The following is a 12,376-nucleotide window of genomic DNA, read 5'->3' as shown; positions in this document are numbered from 1 at the left end:
GGTGTCGAGAGTGTCAAAATAAACATGAATAAACTGACTTCTTTGAAGAGAGTGACTGAACCCGAGTCTGCAGGAAACAATTAGTAAAGTAATATTCAATAATACCCAATAAAGAAAAAACCTTGTTATTTACTGGATAGTTTATCTACCAGACTACGATAAACGTTTTCATCCTATACCCTGCTATAAATCCAGGACGTTAATTTTGTTTGCTGAAAGGATCTTTTTGTCCAGAAATTCGTGACTAGCCAATGAGTTGAAGAGGTACTCCACCCATATATCCTACTCTCTCTCTCTCAGTTGGAGCATGGATGGCGTATTGGTGATAGCACTCTCCTCCCACCATTGTGACCCTGGCTCGATTCTGTACTCGTGGCCATATGTGGGTTCAGTTTGTTGCTGGTTCTTTACTCTGCTCCGAGAGGTGTTTTCCCGGTTCTCCCGTTTTTCCCTCTCCTGAAAAATAAACACTTCTAAATTCCAACTAAATCGGATGCAGGACCTGCCTGAAAACCACTTTCGGGTGAGTGGAGCTTCCTGGGTAAATATCCATCATCATCATTGTAATAATAATAATAATAATAATAATAATAATAATAATAATAATAATAATAATATCATCATCATCATCATCATCGAAGCCACGATGTGCGGCGCTCCTTTCTGTGAATTTTGAATAAACCCATCAAGGATAAATCAGGGAAAAATTAAATGAAACCAAAGGTATACATTTGAACAACGGAAGAAACATTTTCAGGTAGACTATTTCCACAGTTGTAAACGCTTTTAGAGACAAAGGATGTCCTTTATTGATTTCCTTGCACCCTCAATCGAGCCCTGCGCGAAGGTCCCTGGTGAGATGTCGCTTTGCGTGATGTGGCCCGGCTTTTTGTGCCGTGAAAAGGCTGAGAAAAAACGATAGGGTAAGAACTCCCCATCATCCCCTGGCTTTAGTAAAGCCTTACTCCATCGTTATTATTATTTTTTTTATCTTTGGGCACCAGCGGGACCTCTGAACATGCTAGCCTTCTTAAAGTGCCCCTGCGTTAAAAAAAATCACTTTCTTTTTTTTTTTCAGATTTTGAAGGTGTGTTTGCTTAACACCTGACAAGCAAAATTTTGAGCTTTGATTTTTATCCAAAGGCCGTTTACTTTGAGTTTAAGTTTTGGTTTTCACTGTCCGCCATTACTCACGTTTAAAACTGACCGATTGGGCCTCAGAGGGTTGGATCCAGGCAATGTGACGTCAAAGGCTCACTAGCTTAAAATTTCAGTGTGTGAATGCGGCTTATTATATATGCAAAACGCGAGTTTAAAAGTCTTAAGCCCAAAACTCCCGTGCTGCATATTAATTCTGCGGCGTACACACGCATTGCATTATTAAAGCAGCGAGCGTTTCACGTCATTTTTTCCTCGATCCAGCTCTCTCAAGAACTTAAATTTAGAAATGCCGGACCATTAAATAGGAAAATTCCAGTTAAAATAAACAGGTGTGTTTTTGTCTTAGTGTTTAGTTAACATAGTTTTGAAATCCAAAGAAAAAAAAGAATTGATTGTTTTTATCAGAGGGGCACTTTAAGCGTTTTGTCACCTAAACTGAAACCTTCTTTAAAGAGGTCCACTCATATCGTTTGAAATCTAACTGAAAACTGAACGCAGACACGATCTGTCCTCCTTCGTTTCGCTGCACGTTGTACAACTTTGCATCTCGACCTTCGCCTTTTTCTGGAGGGGAGCGGTTACGTACTGGTAATACCAGCGACCTTTAGATTGGGGTACGATTACCACTGCGAGTACAAGTTTTCTGTTCTGCGTATGCACCTGTAGTAGAGTTAGATATTTTTTAGGTGCGCATGCTCAGGATCTGAAAATTCGTACGGACAGTTTTACCGGTACTCCAATGTTGGGACCGCTATTGTAATTTGTATGTGGTCCTCATTGTGCTGGCTCCATATGGTCCCCCTTTCAGGCTAACACCGCATACCATGTATACCGTGCTTGTCGTTAACAAGTTTATCTTACCATGATGCTTGAGAAATAGGACTGCAGAGAAAACAACTGCTCGTTTTATATATGTTCTTTTTGGGAGAAAGTGGTTTTGAAGATTCACACTAAAAGCATAAGTATAACCTGATGTTTTGTAAGCATAAACTAAAAGTTTTCATGAATTTTTCTCTCTGGAGCCTCGAAATGGTGATTTTTGTCCAAAAGTGGATCTTTGTTACTTCCGATTTGATCAATTAGTTAAAGTCTTCTTTTAACTTCATTTATGCAACGTTTTACAGTTCTGTCAATGCTTTTGTTTTCAGATGGCAGAAAAGCTTTGGAATGATAGGCTGAAGAATGCTGACTGCCCGTTCGATGCAAGGCGATCTGACAAGCTAGCAAAGCGCACCCTTTTGCAGGTTGCATCACACAAACGCGACGACAATCTTATTTTCAAAAGCTTAAACTTTTCGGCACCACACACAGAGTCTTTGAGTAAACCTGGAGTGAAAGATAGCGCTGTAAGAAAGCGTAAATTAACTGCATCGGGAAGATACAACTCGATCGGTCAAATGACACAGATCAAGCACAAAGTCCCTGTTCTAGAATTTCCTGAGAATAAAATTAGACCCAGTAGAGATTGGCAAGAAAGGATCGCAATGGAACACAAGACAGCCCATGTTAATGGAACGCTGGCTCCATCAAGTTTTTCTGACGGGGAGTGTTCCGCGTCCTGTGCCATACACACAAAATCCGACAAAAATCGGCAAGAGATATTAGCGATTAAAAAGAGGGCATCGCGTAGTGTTTGTATCATGAATCGCACCGCCTTTGCTCCACCCGTTGACACATTGACGTCCCTGTTAACTCCTATCACAAGTTTAAAGAAAGAAGCACTCAGTCACTTAAAAACTGAAGACATTCCCAAGACTTGTTTGCCTGGGTTTCGTATAAAAAGCCAGCTCGTTGAACAGACTCTTTGCCCCAATCAAAACACGCCTTGGCGGTCAAGTCGGAATTGCTTATCATCCAACGGGATTGGGCAAAAAGAAGGTTCAGAGGTTGTACAACCGTGCAAGGCATCTAATATTGAGCCCGGTGCATTGAATATTCCCTTGTTCAAATCGTCGATAAGTAAATCCTGTCTCATTGACAAATCAAAAACCGAAGCCTTCGATAAAAGCTTGAACCGGAAATCATGTTATACAGTCGGATCCTCGTCGTCATTAATAGATGGTAAAAATGAAGAAAATATCTTGAAAAGTGAGGAAAGCAAAGAAGGTTACGCCTCAGTAAGCTCAGCAACACCAGATTGCAGAATTAATATGTTTTCTCCAGTACCTGGTGCTAGAATAAAGACTCCCCGAGCATCCCCTCCTGTGGTGTGCTTTAATGGGGGTGGAGTCACACCTCCGCTGTGCCACTGCGGGCGCCGCACTCGACGAAGATCTGTCATCAATCCGGGGCCCAATCAGGGAAGAGCTTTCTTCACGTGTTCTGTCAATCATGGTCGCCCCAGGTCAACTTTGAGTTCGAATTTTGTTCAAAAGAGCTCTAAGAGTTGTAATTTTTTTCGTTGGGAGGTACGTTAATTTTTCGTGGTAATTTGTGAACTTGTTTGGTTAAAATAGGATACCTGTCCTAGGTGAGTGCATTTTATTAAAAACTGAACTAAGGATATCAGATTTTCTGCATTTTCATTGGCTCGCCGGACGCAGACTATTAGTTCATATACCTGCTGTACCTAATATGGTCAAGGAACGCGTCAGCAATAAAGCGAGCTGAAAACATTTTTGCGGCTCTGAGAAGAAAATCGCCAACAAAAGCCGTTTTGGACTGGAAATGACCGAGGCAGAAATCGATGCTTTAGTCGGCAATACTACGCCCCGCAGCACCAAAAAGGAAGAAGAGTTGTTGATCCTGTAGTTTTTGATAAAACAATTATTCTACTCGGGCTTCCTGGATAACCAACTCGGTGCTTGTCGCCTCGTTTGGTTATCTAATCACTTCATATCCAGCGCGCTGTCGTAGAATAATTGTTAATTATTCAGTGTTTGTAATCAATTGAAGAAAAAGCATAGGACAAATTATGGCCGTTAATATCCTGAATATCTATATCTTTCACCTAATTTTGATAAAATCCAAGATAACATAGTGCTAGTATAATTACATATGATGACAAAACAAAAGTATTTCTACCTAAGTGTTGTTTGTGGTAAATTTAATGGTTTGAAGGGTTTGTGTTCGACGTTCACCGGAGCATACCAAAAAGGATTATCACAAACAACACTTCAGATAAAAATAGTTTTATTTTGTTATAATATGTGATTAAAATAGCACTACGATATCTTGGATTTTATCGAAATTATGTGAAGGATAGAGTCACACAGTTTCTCTGGGTAGCCTGTGGAAAAAGTAGCCTGCGAGCAGGGTTTCGTTGGCACTGCAGAACGAGTGGCGAAGCCACGAGGAACGGAATAATATTTTTTTTATTTGCACTTTACACTGCAACTTTAACAAGGTCGGAGAGCACGCTCAGCGATTCCATATCAACGGTCGAGGACGAAAAAACAAAGCCTCTGATCGCACGACCCCAGAACCTCATTTCCATGTCATCAAATTGGGACAGAATTTGTTTCTGATTGGACAAATCGAAAAACCAGTTCTCAACAGCTGTTCGACAACCAGCTTTACGTGACTTCGGCCCGAGAGGAAAAGGCCAAACTGTTTCGATGGTCCGTGTGCTGATTCAGTGCCTTCACGCACTTTAACGGCTTTGACAACTTGAAAAGTTCATCTATTTTAATTGTAGTTAAATTGTTTGCTTATCGATTCGAGCATGAGAGCGCTTGTAGATACTCAAGCTCGTTTGAGAGCGGTCGGGGGAATTAACTAAAAAAAGTTGAACTCGTCAACATTTGTTGCAACTGTGTCTGGGAACGGAGGACTTATGGCCGAAAAATGGTAAGGACAGAAATTCCTCTGGCCCCCAGGGTACTGTAACTATTTGCTAGAAGAAACTTTATAATTATTTCCGAACATGAAATATTTGTATAAGATGTCATAGTCTGCTTATCCTTATTTGCCGTAGTTACTAAAATATTGAACAACCTACAACCACCTCCAAAAAAATCTAACATTATCTACAACTACCTCAAAAAAATCAACAATCACCTACAACCACCTCAAAAACATCTACAACCACTCACAAAGAATCCATGCCATGGTCTGGCAATGACACCTGTGAAAACACGAGATATCCACATTCGTCGTAAAAGAATCTTATTACGGACTATGAAAGGCACTAATATTGGTAATTTTGTCCAAGGGAAAATGCTTCTTTTTGGCTCAAAAGCATGTCGACATAGAAAGCGTCGTCGTAGCAGATGCCTTTTCGTAGTTACTAAAACATGTAACGACCTAAAACCACCTGCAATCACCTACAAACACACCAAAAAAAATCTACAACCACCTAAAAAAAAAATCAACAACCACTCACAACGAAACGAATACCATCTTAAACAAGCCATAATTGTCTAAAGTAAGCGAGACGACAATATGTGGTTACCATTTAGCCAAAAAATCCGGATGGAATGATCATGGCATAAAAGTAAGCGATTTTCCGAATTTGTTAAAAACCAACCGGAAGAGAATGGCGCTTGACCCTGCATTCCATCCTGTAAACCGCGCTAAAATCGTGAGAAAGGGCCTAGAAACGGAACGATCCTCACGGCTCATAGCAGTTTGAACGAATGTTGCCGTTTCCAAACCCTTTCTCCCGATTTTAGCGCGGTTTACAGGATGGAATGCAGGGTAAAGCGCCATTCTCATCCGGTTGGTTCTTAACAAATTCGGAAAATCGCCACGATCATGCCACGATCATTCCACGATCATGCCACGATCATTCCATCCAGATTTTTTGGTCGTCTTGCTTATTTTAGACAATTATGGCTTGTTTAAGATGGCATTCGTTTCCTTGTGAGTGGTTGCAGATGTTTTTGAGCTGGTTGTAGGTGGTTGTTGATTTTTTTTTAGGTGGTTGTAGGTGGTCGTAGGTGGTTGTAGGTGGTCTTTGCTCGTTCCATGTTTTAGTAACTACGGGTTATTTGCAGTAAAACTATGGATATCCAGTTCACTGAAGCATGATACGGTCTCAACAGTAAATAGGGAGCTTACGAAACGGCGACGACGCTACAAAACAATAGTTTTAGTGAGCAGAAACAATGGCTCTGCACGCTCTGCTCGTGCGTTTTACATTTTGGTACATTTCTTTGCCGTCATCTCCTAAATGACGACGGGAAATTACCAAATTCAAGGTTCTGTTGAGGACGTTAGCACATGACGATGAATTTTCAGTTCTCTCTCTACGCTTCCAACTTACTCATACCAGTTTAATTCCTCGACAGTTACTACACATTTTTAACGCGAAACGACATGAAATAGTTTCGTAGTGATATGAATAACGCGAAGTCGTATTTTTAAATGAAGTCCTCGTAGCGCGCGAGAGCGGAGTTCTGTAGCTAAGAAAATTTGGTAAAATATCTGTAAACTATCCGTCCTTTTGGCTGTGACGTCAGCGTACGACCGCCCGTACACTCTTTGCGGGGGGAGGGAAGGGAATCAGGTGTCAGCCGCTGAGTTCGACGCGTCTTTGTCACCGTTCTTTCGGCTGTTCTTTCATATACCGCATCCAATATAAATTAATGTCCATAAACCAAAAGAACAAAGCGAACATAATAACAATACCCAATTAGCAAGGCCTAATAGGAATAACAATATTTTTTTTTTGTCTTCCGCCATTTTAGTCCGGTATATGAAAGTCTAATCCTTCTTTCTGCATCTGGAAGATGCAAACAGTTTGATGGTGTTCACTGTTTCGCGTATGTAAATATTTGCATAGGATTGATTTTTGGGGGTGCAGTGATGGCGCAGTGGTGAGAGCACTCGCCTTCCACCAATGTGTCCACGGTTCGATTCCCAGACTCGGCGTCATATGTGGGTTCAGTTTGTTGGTTCTCTACTCTGCACCGAGAGGTTTTCTCCGGGTACTCCGGTTTCCCCTCTCCTCAAAAACCAACGTTTGACTTGATTTGCGGTAATTGTTAATTTCAGTTTACAGTGTCCAGTGTGCTCCAGGGCTAGAACGACCAGACACTGAAATAAAATTTCTTTCCTCTCCTTTCCTTTCGGTCCTAAGATTTTACAGGTTGCAGGTTGAAATTAAAGTGTAAATGGGAGACCGCAGAGATTTTGTCTCCGTTTTGAGTGCGGGCAAGTGTCGCATTTTAAAGTTCCCAGTTGGCTGTCAGATTTTCGTGCGCTCCTGACTTTTAAAAATTCTGTTTTTCTCGCTTTTAAATGATACAAGTAGTTGTCGAGAAAACATTTCTCCTTGCACATTCACCAAACCATTTCCATACGCATCTCACGAAACGAGGAGCTTTGCTCCTTAAAGTTAATCGAGAAATTTCCTGATTAATTCTTTGAAATATTTCACTACCATTTTTCGAATGGGTTCCTGTGGCCCTTATCTCATTGCAGGGCGGCTTAAAGGCCCATCTTCAACCGACAGGCATTACGTGCAGCAAAAGCTGAAGTTCATCCAATTAGATCGCTACGATAGGCAATAACAAAAACAAACGGTCGAAAAGGCTGTTGGTTGAAGGTACTATGCAAGCCGGGTTATATTTATCTCTTCGTTTCGCCTGTCTTATGGGACGTTTTCAACCAACCTCTAGGGACACCAATAACAACAGAGAAATGAGCGGCTCAAGAAGCTAATGAGAGATCTTTGTTTTCGCCACCAACATGACGCGATGCCGTCACGTGAAAACCTCCTATTGTTCGCAATTACATTTCCATACAAATTTACCAGTCAAAATTTTCAATAGAAGAAAGAAAGATACTATTTCCCTAAGGGAAAACTTCATCTTCCACGAGGTGAATCTATAATTTAACGAATTTGCGAGATTAACCTATATTACTTCTTTTCCACTGGTAACTATTTTTTCGGGGACCTCTCAATTCACTGGCTTTTCTGCCAAACAGCGGATACTGCCGTTAACCCCATCACCAACTGAGATTTGTTGTTTTTGTCATCATTGGATTTTAAGTGACGAACTTTTCACGGCGAATATTAATTTAAAGAAAATGAATACTTCAGCAAGGCCAGGCAGAGGACTTAAAAGAATGATCTGTTTGGTGTTTTCTTTTATGCCAATAATATTTGTCGTTTCGTATCTTCTGACGTGGAGACGGTTCTTGCTGCCGTATTTCTTCAGGTATGCGAACTTAATTCATATGTTTATACCAGGAGTTGTTTACGACAAACAAAGACTACTGGACAATGAGATACAGTTTGCTCTAAAAGAATGGAAACTCTATGAATTAGAGACACGTTTTGGCCAAGTATGGTGTGAAGAAAATGTCGTACCACGAAGTGATGTGACTTGGTTGACGTCAGTAGTGAACGACGAATTTGTAGTCCCAGTGTTGGTTTTGGGTCATTCAATCGCCACTTTTTCGTGTCATAAAAACATGATTGTGTTAATTTCGGAAGCAGTCAGCAACGGTTCACGAGAGGTGCTTCAGAGAGTCGGTTGGAATACGCGAGTGGTCGAAGAACTGGACTGCAACTGGCTGGACGAAAAAATAGGTGGAGATAGAAATAACGGGTTTTTTGGCAGACCACGTGGTCATAGAATCAGAGGGACTCACACTCGATTTCATGCCTGGAAGTACACGAATTTCTCTAAGATCATTTATGTCGATGCGGATTACTTGCTAATGACCAATATCGACGAGTTATTTGATATTCCGGATGATTTTGCTGCAGCCTCTTGCGCCAGACCGGGAGTGCTTGATCCTTGCTTCAATGCAGGTCTTCTTGTGTTAAGACCAGACGTCTTCTATTACGAGGAAATAATGAAACTTTGGATGGACACCACAAGACTGGACACTTGTCCAAATGATCAAGTCTTACTTTGGCATTATTACGCTGGTCACGGAAACTGGAAAGCATTACCTTATACTTACAATATTAGGCGCATCATCTTCAGACCGATGAAGTCATTTCACTTTGCATGCTGTTCTCCACAAAAGCCTTGGTTGGATAAGTGTCATCCGAGTAGAAAAGAAGCAAATGATTTCAGTGGCCCAATCCGAAATGTTGATGATGTAGAGTTTGTGTTTTGGAAAAATCTATACAAACTTTTAACAATATACAAGCTTGAAGATTGGTGGAGGTCTACAAAGTTCTTTAAACCAGCACAAGAGTTTGGTGAAATTTCTTATACCAACTGTTTGAAGGAACTTTGAAAAGGAGTTGCAAATGAAACTCACTGAAGACATCTGAAGACATCTGAAGTCAACAAAAAGTATAACTGTGTTTTTTACATATTAAGCAAGCAACGTTTCAAATGAGGCAACTTTTTTTGTTCTCAGAATCCACATTCACACTAACCTTCAGATTAAAGATAAATTCAATACTACTCAATAAATTGTTGGACTTTTTGTCCCAACACCAAATTAATTGTCTTTCCCAAGAATCTCCAGGGAACAAAATTAATATTATCGGAAGTCCATAAAACCAAAACCAAAGTCGTAAAACCAAAACCAAAGTAACTACTTTGTCCAATCGATAGAGCGGTTTTCAATTGAGTGTCGAAAGTTATTAGCGAATTACTTTGGGTTTGCGTTACTTCACTCTGTGATTGGTTCAAAGTTCTCGCGTCACTTTTTCAAGTGAAACCAAAACCAATAATGGCTCGCGTGTGCACATTTTCCCGCGCTTTGTGTCGGCTACGTGTAATTACTTCGAGTTTTGATTGGTTTACTGGATTGTCTCCGTCCTTTTTGATTGGCCAAAGTAATTACTTTTGGTTTTGTTTTACGACTAGTTTGAAAACCGCTCTAAGGACGGAGCCAATCAACACTCGAATTAATATAATTACACGTAGCCGACACAAAGCGCGGGAAAATGTGCACGCGCAAGCCACGATTGGTTTTGGTTTCACTTCTGATTGGTTGAAAAAGTGGCACGAGAACTCTGAACCAATCACTGAGCGAAGTAATGCAAAACCAAAACAATTCGCTAATTACTTTCGCCAGTCAATTGAAAACCGCTCTAATGCAAAACCAAAGCAATTCCCTTCAATTGAAAACCGCTCTATGATGGCCAATCTAGTGACCGCAACACTCCTGATTGTATAACCAAATAGCTATGGCCACACTAGAAATTACTGGTACTAAATGCAAAATCGTGGGCGGAACGCAATGTCGTTACGTTTTGTTTCCGAAAACATCTAGCGGTGGCAGCTCCAAAAATAGACAATATCGGTTACTGATGGACCTCATTCCATCGCAGATCGAGGCTTCTGGGTTGTGAACGTCTGCATTATTTTACTCAGAAACCTGGAAAAAAGTAATTAGTCTGAAACACTACAATTTGTTGGTGATTTTACAATATATATTTTACGCATTGCACACAATTGGGGAGGCACTCAATAAAAACAAACCGGCAGACGGTTATTTTGTACCTTGATTTTGAAAAGGCTTTTGACGTCGTCCATGGCGCCATTCTTATCGAAAAGCTGAAATAGTATGGTGTCGCAGGCCAGTTAATAAATTGGTTTTTCAACTACCTAATAGACAGATCACAGAGTAGTGATTGACAGCGTAGCTCAGTTCTGAGCGTGTACCACTTACTTCCGGTGTACCCCTCGATAAACTTGTCTGCCCACTGCTATTTGTGATATTTATCAGTGACCTCCCTCCCTGACCCCATTCATGGGCAAACTAGCACCGCCCGGTACACTGACGACAATATAGTGAGCTGCACCGTATTGTCTTATCAGTGAAGGACTGTGATATTCTCTAGCAGGAGCTGACAAGTTTGAAGATCTGGAGCCATGACTCAAAGGACTTATACAAAACATGGACCACCCCTGTGGACCCGGTCCATGGACCCCTTCATCGGACCCGGTCCATGGACTAACCCTGTGGACCACCCCCTCATTTTGCAAAGTTACAAGCAGAAAAATCTTTAGACGAAAGAGAGAAGCGATCATCGCACTTATCTGGACAATTTAAGCAATTGTCTCTAGTTATAGACACCTGAAAAATTCAGGCGGCTTCAACGGGATTCGAATCCATGACCTCTGCGATGCCGGTGCAAAGGTCCACCAAATGAGCTACGAAGCCACTCAGTTGGGAGTAGGTCAATTTGTTGGGCTCATGTATTCCCGTGAAAGGAATCGATGGAAATGAACTTATACTTGAAAAGCGTGTTGTAGAAGAATCCCTTTGGAGCCAACAAATAGGTGGTGCACGTGTCTATAACATGCTATCATTGACATACCGGTATATCCCCTTTAATTAAGTGAAATAGTCTGCAAAATACTAACTGCAAATTGCTATGACGGACGTTTTCCTGCATGTCATGCATGTCTAGAGTTACACGAGGCAAACGTTTATGCCACACACTAGCTAACGAAGGACCGTGAACATGTTGTTTCCGCTTCATAATTTCTGTTCTTTTTCAGTGTACTGTGATGACAGGTCAACTTTTTTGGGGAGGATTTACGTACTTGTACATATTCATTACCGTGAATTTGACATCTTCAATTCGCACGACCTGCTTCCGTCTGATCTTGTTGCTCAGTCGGTAGAGCAACTTAACGGTGATCTAACCCGAAGGTCGTGTGTTCAATTCCCACCCTAGTCAGAGTTTTTCTCTGTGTTTGAGTGGGTCCATTTCCATTAGTAGGGCTAACGCTCACATGGTTTACATGGGTAGAAAATAGCACTTCACATCACCCTCTCATAGTTAATTCTGTAAGAATAAATCAGTCTGTGAAAACGCCGTGACAAGAACACAATGGAGTTGTAGGGTACGGGTCATGAGTTCCTGGTCAGGCCAGTTAAAGCACTCTTTCTAGATTCCCCGCGTCATAAGCTGCTTATGCTTGTGCTTAATTGCGTCGCTAGTGAAAGCTGTCATGTACCAAATCCCTGAAAAACAGTGAAACGTGTTGCATGTGGTGTTCAGGCAACTAGAATGTGTGAATCAAACTCTGTATCGTCGACAATTGCAAAAAAATTTGTACTATTTCATTTTCGTTATGAGAAAAGCTTGAAACAGTTTGTCTAAGAAATTTTCAACCAAATGAAGTCTCGGGCCCCTTTTTCCTCCAGAAAACGCTGTAAAATTCAAAACCATAAAGCGAAGACCATTCTTCATTACAGCTGAAGTTCATTAAATTTCCTTGTTTGATGAAGCCTCTTTTTGGCAGGTGACTCCTCCAAAAATCGTCTGTGTGGGGATACTGTGGGGTAGCTTTATAGTCCCCCAAAATAAAAAGACTGGATTCCAGAATAGCAATGCGGGCTC

At 41.1% G+C, this 12,376-nt stretch overlaps 2 protein-coding genes across 2 annotated transcripts in view; both read left to right on the top strand.

Moving 5' to 3' along the window:
* The window catches only part of LOC137969463 (ERI1 exoribonuclease 2-like), a 17,096-nt gene extending 13,437 nt beyond the window's left edge, over positions 1-3,659 (top strand). The window contains exon 9 of the mRNA XM_068815708.1: positions 2,310-3,659. Coding sequence (XP_068671809.1) covers positions 2,310-3,578 — 1,269 coding nt within the window. The 3' untranslated portion in view covers positions 3,579-3,659. The remainder of the gene's footprint in view (positions 1-2,309) is intronic.
* A 4,540-nt stretch (positions 3,660-8,199) lies between these two features.
* On the top strand, positions 8,200-9,303 carry LOC137972098 (glycogenin-1-like). The gene has a single exon (XM_068818924.1). The coding sequence runs from the start codon at positions 8,200-8,202 to the stop codon at positions 9,301-9,303; it is 1,104 nt and encodes a 367-aa protein (XP_068675025.1).
* Positions 9,304-12,376: the final 3,073 nt, after the last annotated feature.

The sequence above is a fragment of the Montipora foliosa genome, chromosome 9 (assembly GCF_036669935.1).
Source record: "Montipora foliosa isolate CH-2021 chromosome 9, ASM3666993v2, whole genome shotgun sequence".
NCBI classification, from domain to species: domain Eukaryota; kingdom Metazoa; phylum Cnidaria; class Anthozoa; order Scleractinia; family Acroporidae; genus Montipora; species Montipora foliosa.
The sequence above is the reverse complement of the archived record's forward strand: the minus strand, read 5'-3'. Positions and strand labels throughout refer to the sequence as shown.